Here is a 13,966-nt window from a genome sequence, read left to right as displayed (position 1 = left end):
TTGGCTCTTTCCATGTTAGGCCTATGTAAAGAGTGACATTGCTGTAGGTTGACATTCCATTCATAGGTCAGGAAATATCAACACTGACTTTCTGAGTGAGTGGCATCACGTACGTTTTTTGGCAGTGGTTAAGTGCAGAGATGAACCTACTTTATTCACAGCCTGATTAGTTGTTTGGGATGGGAGAGGGAACTGATGCATTTACGTGGAGCTCTTGCATTAATTGTGAACAAATGTTTAATTCACTGATTCAATATGATTCACTTCAGAATTGAAGAGCCACAGTAATTAAATACAACTGACTACAATCCTGTCCACATTTCGGATAAAAGCAAAGCATCCCATTTGTAGAACAGAAGTAATAATGATCATTGTGTGTGACTTGCATCTCTTTCTCTGTCTCTACAGAGCCTGAAGGAAGGTCTCACAGTGCAAGAACGGATGAAACTCTTTGAACCCAAAGATTAGAAGGCAAATGGGACGTCATTGCCTCAGGCCATATCTGTACCTTCTCATTCAATGAACTGCCTCACATTAACAATAATTAATCCCTCAAAGAACATGAGTCCTTTCTGACTTTGCACTTCAGTCCTCAATGCCCACATCATGTTCATTCACCTCGCCCTGATGTTGCCCTTAATTAGCATTGTTGAAGAGAAAAGGCTCTCTCAAGTAATGTTTTTGTTAATTACTTAGCCCTTCTAGAAACATACTTCCTGTACCATTCCCTACACAAAACGAGCCTGATTTTTGCTGCTCTTTTTAATTATTACCCAGGCAGGAGACAGTCATTTAGCCATTAGGTGCAGGCTGACAGATTACCATTTTAGTGACACAACAGAGCCTTTCTAATTTACTCAGGTCATTTTCTTGTCCATTTGCCAATAGACCACCTACTTCAAAGCCACGAGCTGACTAGAGAATTGAAGAGGTAGGCAGACACAAAATCAAAGAACAATTTTTAGGCCAAAGATCAATTCCAGTCTTTGCCTGCTTCTTGTGGATAGCACCGTAGGTATTCCCACTGAGAATGGATCTACAACGAGAGTACTTGACTGTCAAACCCCAATGGTTAGGGATGTTAGTGGTATTGGAAGCTGAGGCATTAAAATGCTCAAATAGCAAGTGATGGCAATGAATGGGGAGGCTGTAAAGGGTGAGCAGTGGCTAAAGTTGGTTTGTAAGTTAACATTTTGGGGATTTGTTTCTAATTTGCTCACATTGTGGGTGTCACCGCTTATATTTATTGATTCCTTTGAACCGACAGTCTATGTAATTACTGAATTCTCTCAGCTGTAGATATGGAATGTCATGTTTTTGACCTTGAAACAAAGGCAGAACATGTTTTCAAGTCAGGGCATTGTGGAACTAATTGGATAATGAAGTTAGTGGTGTTTCCAAATGCCTGCTTTTGGTTTTCTCAGTGGCAATGATGGTGCTTTAGAAGGCTTTGCAGAAGACATCTTGATGGTGATATGATGCATTGGTTTCAGTGGAGGAGGGTGTGAAATGTCGGGCTGTTGAATGATCTAGCTAAGCAGGAGGTTTGGTCACTTCTATCAAGCTTGTGTGGTTGAGCTTCAACTTATTTCACAGGATTTTAACATATTCCCAATGACAATGGTAACGAATAAGAGGGCAGCAGTTATTAAACGCATCATTGAATGATGCAAGTGTTATTTACCAAGCAAGAATTTTGTCCAGGGCTTTCTGTACGAGTGTGGACTGATTCCTTTTCTGAGGAGATACATACAGAAATGAACTAAATGAAGATAATCTCAGTTTTGACCTGGAGGAAAGCAGGCGGTGATGGCCTGAAGAAAATCCTACACCAACGTCTGAGGCTTCCCACCAACTGCAATCAACCTCTTTGTGTTTAATATGACTGCATCGTTAAGCAATTTCCCATATTCTCAAATTATTAAATGTTAAATATCTTTAGTGTTATGAGAGCTCTCCAGATCCAAGGTGTGGCATTAAAATCTGCCATTGTTGCGCTGCAATGCAGGTTGTTATTCATGGGGAAATCCTCCTTGCTGCAGAAAAGGACATTTAGCGTGATCTTGTAAAAGCTGTTGTATAATCTAACTTAATTGATAAGTTCACTGAGGATATGGGATAACCATTGGAAGGAGCATTTTTACATCTCTGCTCTGATAGGCCAGTACAGGAGTTTATGATCTGTAATGTTCCTGATGCAGGAATGCTTGAGACCAATAGGTGCCTTAAATAAAAGTAGTACCCTGTCAGACACCTAACCAACACCTTGACTTCCAACGACCGTATTTGTTGGATAAAGATCCCATTATTGTTTAACCAGCACGCTGAGAACATCCCAGATGTATGTATATATGAACAATTATACAGTACATATACATATTAATATACTGTACATACATTAGAACATTTCACTCAGGTGGTCACACCTAAGGGGCAGCTGGGAGATAGGTGACCAGGAGAGGGAAGGGGAGGAAGTAGACAGTGCAAGATTTCTCTGTGACCATTCCCCCTATTAACAGGTATACCACTTTGGATACTGTTGGGGGAAAGACTTTTTCAGGGGTTACCAGCACCTGTCAGGTCATTGGCACTGTGACTGGCTCCAAGGTCCAGAATGTAAGGGTATAGGCAGGCAAGACAATAGTGATGGAGACTCGATAATGAGAGTGACAGACAGATGGTTGTGTGGCCATGTAAGAATTGCAGAGATTGTATTACCTTCCATGTGCTTGGGTCAAGGATGTAACTGAGTAGTTGGAGTATGTTCTTAAGGGGGAGGGTGAACAGCCAGAGGCTATTGCACACATTGGTGCAAACTACATGGGTAGACCATTTAGCATGCAAACTGGGTACACATGGTGGGTTGCATTACCGTGGGAATCAGTAATAACCTTCCTAAACACACAACTATAAACCTGGAGAGAGTGAGTTCATGTCTTCCTACATCACAGGATGACAAATCAGTGGATGCTGGTAGCAGTTACAATGGCAGATTTGTAATGGGTGAATCATGCAACACTTACCTCAGAGTAGCCCACGAGTTTGCAAGCAGAGCCAACAGAGCAGACTGCTGGATAAATGAGAGGAATCCTGGCTATTCCACTGACATGGACTCCCTTCAACGCCACAGTGGCTGTGCAAGAAATTGGAAGTAGTGGTTCCCAACCAACATCAAATACCTCACACCAGTGATCCTTGGTGGGGTGGGTGTTTCAAGGGCTGGTATTTCCCAGTGTATGATTTGGTCCAACCAGTTGGTGGGACACAGCGCATGCAAGAACTATAATCAGGAATGACACTGTCTGCACCCGATCACAAGATATAGGAGCAGAAGTAGGCCCATTGGCTCATCAAGTCTGCTCTGCTATTCTAATCACGAGCTGATCCATCATCCCACTCAGCCCCACTCCCTGGCCTCTCCATAACCCTTGATGCTCTGATTAATCAAATATCCGTCAATCTCTGCCTTAAATACACCCACCAACTTTGCTTCCACAGCTGTCTGTAGCAACAAGTTCCACAGACTCACGACCCTTGAGTAAATAAATATTTTCACGTCTATGTTTTAAATGGATACCCTTTCACCCTCTTGATCCAGAATCCCCCACCATGGGAAATATCCTTGCCACATCTACTCTGTCCAGGGCTTTCAGGATTCAAAATATCCCTCATCCTTCTATATTCCAATGAATACAGTCCAAGAGCTAACAAACATTCCTTCTGTGCAAAACCTTTCATTCCTGGTATCATTGTTAGTAAATCTGTGAATTCTCTCCAACTCAGGAAACACCTTTTCTCAAACAAGGCGCCCACAACTACACCATACTCCAAGTGAGATCTCACCAATGCTTTATAGAGTCTCATCATTACATCCCTGTTATATGCTGTTCCTCTAGAAATGAATGCCAGCATTATATCTGCTTTTTTCACCACTGACTCAACCTGGAGGTTAACCTTTAGGGTATCCTGCACGAGAACTCACAATTCCCTTTGCACCTTGGAACTTTGAATTTTATCGGCATCTAAATATTTATTTATTTCTTCCACCAAAGTTCATGACCATACACATTCCAACATTGTATTTCATCTGCCACTTCTGCCCATTCTCTTCATTTCTGCAGCCTATCGGCATCCTCAACACTACCTGCCCTACCAGCTATTTTGGTATCATCTGCAAATGTAGCCACAAAGCCATCTATTCCATCTTCCAAATCATTTATTTACAACGTAAAAAGTGGCCCCAACACTGACACCAGAATAGGATCCTAATCTCGCTTTCCTGCCAAATAGCTGATGCCAATCAGCTATTGCCCAGTAGCACTAACTTCTCCTTTGATGAAATGCTTTGAGACGTTGGTCATGACCAGAATTAACATGCTTAAGCAAAGATCTGGACCCACTGCAATCTGCCTATTGTCACAATCGTTCCACGGTCGACCAATATCACTGGCTCTCAACTCAGCTCTGGATCACCTTGAAAACACTGACTCATACATACGGCTGCTCTTCATCGACTGGAGCTCGGCCATCTCTTTTAAATATTTTTATTGAGTTTTAACAAATAAACTTACATAGAAAATTTTAAGGAAAACATAACGATAACTCGTATACATACAAGTACGAAAAAAAAATGGATGGAACTACATTAAACAGTTTCTCAATCCACATGAGAAATAAGTTATTGAATTAATCCATAAGACCATATTAAAACCCATATTTGCCAAATTAATCCTCCAAAAAATGATAAAAAGAAAACAAACAAAAAACCCTAAATCTAATCTTTCTCTGTTCTCCCCAGCCTCTAATCAAGGCTCCCTCTGTAAAATAAAAAGGGGAATAGTGGATTGCGATTTACAGACATTGGACAGAGAATTTCAGGGAATATCCAAAATTCTTAATTCTTCCAATCGTGATAGCATTCAATGAATGGGCCTCATATCTTTTCAAATTGAAACTTTCTATATTTAATGTTATATCTAATTTTTTCCATCTTAAATAGGACATTACATCATGTAACCACTGTATATGGGGAGGTGAAGAGTCATCTTTCCATTTCAATAAAATTGCTTGTTTGGCTGTCATCGTGATAAAGGCTAAAATTTTCTCCTGAGTAGCAGACAGAGGTATATCTGGCTCACGTGAAAAACCAAACAAACCAATTAATGGACATGGTTCTATTTTGATCTTAAAAAGTCCTTGATAAAGTTTGGAAAGTGTCTTTCCAGAATCTCTCTAAATTTGGGCACTCCCAAAACATGGATCAGAGAAGCTTCAAAAATTTTACACTTCTCACCTAATGGATCAATATCTGCACAAAAACAAGATAATTTAAGTTTGGACATGTTAAATTCTGTGCACCACCTTAAATTGTAATCAGCAATTCCTCACACAAAATGAGGAATCATTCATCTGAGAATGTTATTGTGGCCATTGGAATCGCAGTGGACACGATGGAATAACCACACAAGGCATTTTTAGAATGAATCATATAAAAGCCAGAATCACTCACTTGATGCGCTGATGTAATCACTAGTTCAATGCCTCCTTTGAGTTTTAGTGCTGCCATAGCACCAGTACATGTGCCCCCCATCCCCAGAACCAGCAGAAAGGTTTGTCTTGTCTTTTAGGTGGCCGACCTCTGCAACGGACTGTTGGCTGCCGCAGTGGGAAAGACTTGTCCACATGAATTGGTCTAAGTCTGCCAATAGTGAAAGACTGTGTCTTCCCCCAATGTCCAAAATATAGGTCGACCTAGTTTTGTCTGAATATCCTATAAGGTCCTTCATGGGGCGCCTGTAAAGGTTGACCAAGTGTTCCCCTTCAGACGAAGACATATTCGCTGTTTTTGAGGTCTTCAGGCACAAAAGAGTGTTCTCCATGTGACAATGGTGGTATAGGGGTCAACTTTCCTATGGACTCCCTTAGCCTGCTCAACAGTTCCTTAGGATCATTGCTGGAGTTGGACTCCCCTGGAACCACTAACGGTGAGCCGTACACAAGCTCCATAGATGAAGCTTGGAGGTCCTCCTTTGAAGTTGTTCTAATGCCCAGTAATACCCAGGGCAACTCATCAGCCCAGTTCAGGACCTCTAACTGAGCCATCAAGGCTGACTTGAGATGTCAATGAAATCTTTCCATCATTCCATTGGCCTGGGAATGATAGGCATTTGTATGATGAATTGTTGTACCGAGCAAGCGAGACAAGGCCGTCCACAGTGAGGAAGTAAATTGTGATCCTCTATCCAAAGAGACACCCAGGAATTGAGGAACTCTTGACCACAAGTACCATAGGTACGGCCTCAGGCCACAGCGTAAACCTGTCTATTACTGTAAAAAGATAACAGTACCCTCTTGAAACAGGAAGCGGACAAATGATGTCCACTTTGACATGAGCAAAACATCGAGTAACTGCCAGGAAGGACTGCAATGGTGAGTTGGTGCCGCTGACCAGCTTTTTGACAGGTAATGCAGGACCTTGCCATTTGTGTAACGTCTTTTTTAAGATGGTGCCACATGAACCCGTCTGAAACCATATAAACATTCGATCTAATGGATGAATGTGAGAGACCATGCACAGAGTCAAATACTCAACATTTCCATGATGCCAGAACTACAGAGCGTGGGTGTCCCATTGATATATCACAGAGGAGTACTTTTCCATGAAATCCAAACTGGACATCTTTCAATTGCAGGTTCGTGATTGCAGTCTGATGTTTTGCATCTCATGGTCACGTTCTTGGGCCATGGCCAAAGTTGTGTAGTCAATACCTTGATCTACTGATGAAAACTCGAGTGGAGCAGAGTGGGAAAGTGCATCAGCTACGACATTGTCTTTTCCGGAAATAAGTAGTTTTTTTGTGGAGAATTCTGAAATGAATGATAATTGCCATCGTTGTCATGCTGACCAGGGCTCTGCGGCCTTGGGAAAGGGCTTGTGATCAGTGTACACAGTAAAATCTCTGCCCTCCAAAAAATAACGGAAGTGTCAAATAAACAAGTCAATGGCCAAAAGCTCCTTATCAAAAGCTCTGTATTCTCTGCTTTATGAAGATGGTGGTTGAAGAACACTAACGGTTTCCATTGCCCGTTGACATATTGATGAAGTGCACCTCCTATGGCCAGACTGGAAGTGTCTGTAGAAAGGGCGGTGGCTGCATTTAAAACTGGGTAGATGAGCATAGTGGCATGAGCCAGCAAATCTTTTGTCTTCAAGAAGGTATTGTTTCCCTCTTCAGTCCAATGGATGGCGCTGGCATTTTCAGACTGTAAATTGAAAAGAGGCTTCATGATATGAGCTGCTCCTGGAAGAAACTGACAGTGAAAATATACCATTCCCAAGAATTCCTGCAGGCTTTTAACCGTAGCAGGTCTTGAGTATTTGGTAATGGCCTCAACTTTGGATGGCAGCAGAGTCACGCCTTACTGAGTAATCCTATGCTCCAAGAAATCAATCAATTCCTGTCCAAAAATGCATTTATCTGGATTGATGATCAGCCAAACTTTTGAAGATGTTCCAAATGTTCTTCCTTAGTACCACTGGCCTCTAAAATGTTGTTGAGGTAAATGAAGACATTGGTCATTCCACGTCCTAAAGCATCCATCACACATCGAAATGATTGAGTGGTATTCTTTAATCCGAATGGCATTCGTAAAAATTCCTGGTGATGGCCATACACCAAGTCTATTTTGGAGAAGATCTTCGCTCCGTGCAAATTAGCCGAGAAATCCTGAATATGAGCTATCGGATAATGAGCTGGGATAGTGGCGTCGTTAAGCCACCTGTAATCTCCACGTGGTCACCAGACTCCATTGTGTTTCGGGACCATATGTAATGGAGATGCCCAGGGGCTGTCGAACCTACGAATTATGCCTAGTTTCTCCATCCTTAGCTAAGCACAGCTTCTCTGGAGGCAAGTGGCGTGCTTTAGCATGATTAGGAGGGCCCTTAGAACAAATGTGGTGGAGGCAGAAAATTGTAGAGTAGTAATCTCAGGGAAATCTTCCAACAGCTTGGAGAATTCATCCACTTGTTTACCTAACGTTTGGAGGCACAGAGCAGGGGTTTAGGCATCTGCCAGAGGAATAGCCTGAAAAGTAGTTCCATCTATTAGCCGACACCCTTTTAAGTTGACGAGGAATGAATGACCCCGAAGAAAATTTGCACCAGGCAAAAGTTGAGATCCTGCTGCTATAATAAGTGGTCAAATGTAGAGATGATTCTCGAACTTGACATTCATTTTCCTGGTGCCAAAGGTTGGAATGTTGGAACTGTTAACTGCTCGTAGTTGCAGGACAGGGTTAGGATGGTCTGTGCCAAAACCGATGGGTGGAAATACACTAACTTCTGAACCCGTGTCCACCAGAAATTTTCACTGAGACAACTGGTCCTATACATACAGTAGACTTGCAGGCTCCTTGCTAACTGCCAAAGCCCTTACTGGTGGTTGGCCTGGGCATTTCCCACCAATGGCCAGGGTGGAAGGCACTTGCAGGAATTTACACCTCAATGCCTGTGGTAACACCAAGACAAGATGTCCACAGTCTGCTTGCTTGTCTTGGGGCTTTACCTGCTAAGTGATGTGCTAAGAGCACTAATGTGACACAGGTCAATATTGGAGGGGTTGGTTGTGCAGACTTGTCTTTCCTTACTGTGCTGTTTAGCCAGCCAAAGAATATCTGGCTCCCCCGCTACAGCCCTTTGGCCTTCAAATGAACTTGAATAACAAGAGCCTAATATCATCTAGCATTCACTCTAAAAAGAGCTGTTCAAATAACATATTGGGCCTTTCGCCAGCTGCCAGGAACAGCATTTCATCCATTAGTTCTGAAGGGGCGCGGTCTCCCAACCCATCGAGATGTAGTAGTTTGGCTCCCCTTTCCCTACAGGACATACCATATACCTGGAATAAAAGTGCTTTTAAAGCATCATACTTGCTGGTATGAGGTGGATCCCATAGGAAGTCACTGATCCTCTTAGCGATGGCCTGGTCCAGGGCACTGATGAGATGGTGATAACGAGTGGTGTCCAATTCGACTTTGAGAAGGTGAAATTGTGCTTCAGCCTGTTGGAACCACAGTTCAGGCTCAGCTGTCCAGAAAGGTGGCAGTTTCACAGCAATGGCTGCAGAGTCCCATGTTTGTCCAAAAAAATTTTTTTTGATTAATCGGGGTCACCAATTTTGTCCACTGGAATTGCAGTGGACATGATGAAATAACCACATAAGGCGTTTCAAGAGTGAATCAAACTGATTTACTATTCATCACCCGTGCAACCTTTTAAAAACCAAAATCACGCGCCCGACACGTGCTGACGTGATCACATACTGACGTCACATGGCTGGTTCAATGTCCTGGGCCATAGCACTGCTACATTATGTTCAAATATCATTCCCATTCGTTCTTGATCCCTGCCATAAAGTCTAATCTTAAATCCAATAAATCATGATGAATATATAATTAATCCACCGTGAAGAATAAAACTGTAGGTTGAAAAGTGAATCATGAATATTAGTATTTGAGTTTTGATGAAAATCAGAAGTTTTGGACTGAACAAAATGTCTAACTTGTATATATCTAAAAAATGTCTGTTAGAAAGATTAAATATGGCTGATAATTGTTCAAAAGAGTAAGTTATTTCGAATAAAAAAAATCCTTATAACTTTGGATAACTAATCTATAGCATTCCTTAAAACCTACGCCCAGCAGCAATGGCTATAATGGGACTAGCCAGAGATAAATTGTTAGACCCAAATAATTTTCTAAATTGAGCCCATATTCTCAACCTATTTCTTATTAATGATTATGAGCCAATTTAGTAAAGGAAAATGGTAAAAAAAATTCTTAAAACAGCTCAGCCTTCAAAACTGATCATGAAACTACAAACCCTCTGCAACTGGATCCTTGACTTCCTCATCAGAAGACCAGTCAGTATGAATAAGAAGCAACGTCTGCTCACCGACAGTCAATGCAGGCACACCTCAAGGATTTGTGCCCAACCCACTATTCTACTCACTATACATCCATGACTGAGTGACCAGACATAATTCCCATGCTATACTCATATTTCTCAATGACACCCCAGTTGTCAGCAGAATGACAAACGGGAATGAGGGAGTGTACAGGAGGGAGATAGATCAGCTCATTGAGTGGTATCACACCAACAAACTTGCACACAACATTAGCAAAACCAAGGAGATGATTATGAACTTCAGAAGGAAGTAAGGAAAACACAAACCAGTCCTCATCGAGGGCTTATCAGTGGAGAGGAACAAGAACTTCAAATTCCTTGGTGTCAACATCTCTGAGGATCTGTCCTGGAGCCTCCATATCGATGCAATCACAGAGAAGGCTCACCAGTGGCTAGATTTAGTGAGGAGTTTGAGGAGATTCAGTATGTCACCGAAGACTCAAAAGCTTCGACAGAGAGCATTTGCAACACTGCCTGGTATGGAGGTGCCAGTGCCCAGGACAAGAAAACTCTCCAAAGGGTTGTTAATTCGCCTGCGACATCATGGGAACCAGTCTTCACTCCACTGAGGACATCTACAAGAGGTGCTGTCTTATGAAAGTAGCCTCTTCCTGAAAAACTCCCACCACCCAGGCCATGTCCTCTTCATTCAGCTACCATTGGGGAAATGGTGCAGGAGCACTCAGCAGCATAAGGACAGCTTCTTTCCCACTGCCATCAGATTCCTAAATGAACAATGAACTAGACACTGCCTTATTTTGACTTTTTTTCCACTATTTGTATTTATTTTGTGAGGTGGTTCATATAAATGTTTGCACTGTGTTGCTGCCACAAAACAAATTTCATGACATATTCATGACAATGAATTCTGATTCTGCTCTCTCCATGCTGGTATCCTTCAAGTAATTCCATGGGCTCTCATCTTGTTTAGTAACCTCATATGTGGCACCTTGTTGAAGGTCTTTTGAAAGTTTAAATACACATCCACTGCATCCTCCTGTCTATTCTACTTGTGATTCCTTCAAAATAATTGCAATAGATTTGTCAGGCATAGAACAATTCATCACCGTTCAGGCCCATCGGCCTTTGATGTTATGCTAAACTATATATTCCTTTTAAATAAAGCACTAAATCCTCCCTATCCCATAACTGTCTATTTCTCTTCCATCCATGTGCCTGTCTAAGAGTCTCTTAAATGCCCCAAATATTTCAGCCTCCAACACCATCTCTTGCATGGCATTCCAGGTACCCATAACTCTATGTGTAAAAATATCATACCCCTGATGTCTCAACTAAACTTTCCTCCATTAATTTTGCACAGATGTCCTCTGGTTTTGCTGTTCCTGCCCTGGGAAATAGGTGCTGGCTGTCTACCATATCTATGCCTCATAATCTTGAGATCTTGAGACCTCTATCAAGTCTCCTTTCATCCAGCTAAACTGCCTCACAACACTTGTTTTCCAATCCAGACATCCTGGTAAATCTCCTCTACACCATCTCCATAACGGCCACATCCTTCTTATAATGAGTTGACCAGAAATGAACACAATACTCTAAGTGTGCTTTTACCAGAGATTTGTAGAGTTGCAACATGACCTCGCTTCTCCACTATCCCAAAGGCCTAATTATCCTAGCAACCTGTTCAGTGACCTTGAGGGATATATGGATTTGAACCCCAAGATCCCTCTGTTCCTCCACACTCTTAAGTAACTGACCATTAACCATGTACTCAGCCTTCTAGTTTGTCCTTGCAAAATGCATCATCTCACACTTATCCAGATTGAACTCCATCTGCCACTTTTCTGCCCAACTCTGCATCCTGTCTATATCCTCTTGTAACTTTCTACAAACTTCAGCTCCATCTGCAACTCCTCCAACCTTCATGTCATCCACAAACTTACTGACCCATCCTTCTGCCTCTTCATCCAGGTCATTTATCAAAATCACAAAGAGCAGGGGTGCCAGAAAATATCCTTGCAGCACTAGTCACTGACCTCCAGGCAGAATACTTTCCTTCCACTACTACTCTCTGTTTTTGTTCCTACAAGCCATTTTTTTTTATCCAGGCAACCAATGTTCCTCTGATCCCATGACTCATGACTTTCTGGATGAGTCTCTCATGGGGGACCTTGTCAAATGCCTTGTAGACCATATCCCACCCTACTCTCATCAAATTCTTTTGTCACCTCTTCAAACAACTCAATTAGGCTCATGAGGTATGGCCTTCCCTTCACAAAGCCATGCTGACTATCCTTGAGTAGACTGTTCTTCTCCTAATGCTCCTATCCTTAATAATCCTTACCAATAGTTTACACACCACTGACAAAAGACTATAATTTCCAGGATTCTCCCTATTTTTTTAAACAAGGGGACTACATTTGCCATTCTCCAATCCTCTGGAACCTCCCCTATGGCCAAAGAGGATTCAAAGATCATCGCTACTGCCCCAACTATCTCTCCTCTCACTTCCCATGGAAACCTGGCCCCAGGTACCTATCAAACTTGATGTTTCTAAGAAGATCCAACACTTCCTCTTCCTTAATCTCCTCACTGTCCAGCACATAGGCCTGCTTTACTTCAACCTCACCCTGATCAAAGTCCTTTTCTCTTGTGAATATTGAAGCAAAGTATTCATTTAGGACATCCCAGACTCCTTCATCTCCAGGCACATGTTGCCTCTCTTATCCTTTAGTGGCTGCATCTTCATTCTCATCATCCTTCTGTTTTTCACATACATAGAGAATGCCTTGGGGTTCTCCTTAATTTTACATACCAAGGCCTTGTCATTCCCCCGTCAAGCACTCCTAAATCCTTTCTTAAGCTCCTTCCTGGCTACTGTAGCAACTGTGTTGCAGTGTGAAATGAGGAGATCATACGAAGTCGAGTTGAAGTTTGGAAACCCTGTGTGTTCCAAATGACGTCATCACATTGTGATGTCAAGACGTCACTTGAAACTTCCTGAGTCGGTTCCTAAGCCTCCGGTGAGCTGCTACATGGTTCCCCCCACCCAGAACCAGATGATAGGAGGCTAAACCTCTGGTGCCAGTATTGCCCACTGCTCTTTGGCGGTCGCCTGTGCCTTCGCATCATGGGTCATGGCAAGGACTGATCAAATTTGAGATGAGGGGGCTCCCTGGGTGCCCCTCCCCAATGTCCAGTGCACAAGTTGTACAATTGTTTCATAGCACTCTGAAGGGGCCTTCATATGGCCTCTGTAAGGGTGGCCTGTGTGCACCTCTACGCACAAACACAAACTCACAGTCCCGGAGTTCCTTTGGGATGAAGGGTGTCGTTCTTCCAAGCCAGTCCCGCAGTCTGCCTACGACCTCAGTCAGTGGCACCTCCTGTCTGGGAGGTACCCCAGGTACAATGAGCAGGGCTCCATAAACCAACTCTGCTGGTGAGGAGTTGAGATCCTCCTTGAGTGCTCTTCTTATTCCCAGGAGGATTCAGGGCAGCTCATCTGCCCAATCAGGTCCCTGGAGGCAGGCCATCAGTGCATCGTTCATGAGCCTATGGGACCGCTCCACCAGGCCATTTTACTGCGGGTGGTCGGCTGTCATGTGGTGGAGCTGCATTCCCAGCAGTTGCAACAAAATATCCCAGAGTGCAGAGGTAAATTGAGCCTCTGTCGGAGGTGGCATGTGTGGGTAGGCCGAACCAAGATACCCAGGCAGAAATAAAAGCTCTGGCGCATGAATCGGTCAATGAGTCTGTCATAGGAACCACCTCCGGCCACCTAGAGAATCTGTCGAGGACCGTTAACAAATACCTGGACCCTCATGACACCAGAAGTGGGCTGACAATATTGACATGCACATGGTCGAATCTGCGCTGCGAAGGCTGGAAAGACTGAAGCGGCACCTTTGAACTTTTGCAAATTGGCCACCAGTGCATGTCTTTGCCCTGCTTTTTGAGTCCATGCCATACAAACTTGTCGGCAATCAGGTGGACCATTGCTCAAATGGAGGGATGGAACATTCCATGAATGGCATCAAA

At 43.0% G+C, this 13,966-nt stretch overlaps 1 protein-coding gene across 5 annotated transcripts in view; it reads left to right on the top strand.

Moving 5' to 3' along the window:
* The window catches only part of LOC138758823 (myosin phosphatase Rho-interacting protein-like), a 260,679-nt gene extending 258,417 nt beyond the window's left edge, over nucleotides 1–2,262 (top strand). For all 5 annotated transcript variants that reach the window (XM_069928231.1, XM_069928232.1, XM_069928233.1 and 2 more), the window contains one exon: nucleotides 409–2,262. In XM_069928231.1, the coding sequence (XP_069784332.1) occupies nucleotides 409–468 (60 nt within the window). In that variant the 3' untranslated portion in view covers nucleotides 469–2,262. The remainder of the gene's footprint in view (nucleotides 1–408) is intronic.
* The last annotated feature ends 11,704 nt before the right edge of the window (nucleotides 2,263–13,966 follow it).

This window comes from Narcine bancroftii, chromosome 3 (genome assembly GCF_036971445.1).
Source record: "Narcine bancroftii isolate sNarBan1 chromosome 3, sNarBan1.hap1, whole genome shotgun sequence".
NCBI classification, from domain to species: Eukaryota; Metazoa; Chordata; class Chondrichthyes; order Torpediniformes; family Narcinidae; genus Narcine; species Narcine bancroftii.
Note: the sequence above shows the minus strand (reverse complement) of the source record. Positions and strands in the feature narration are given on the sequence as shown.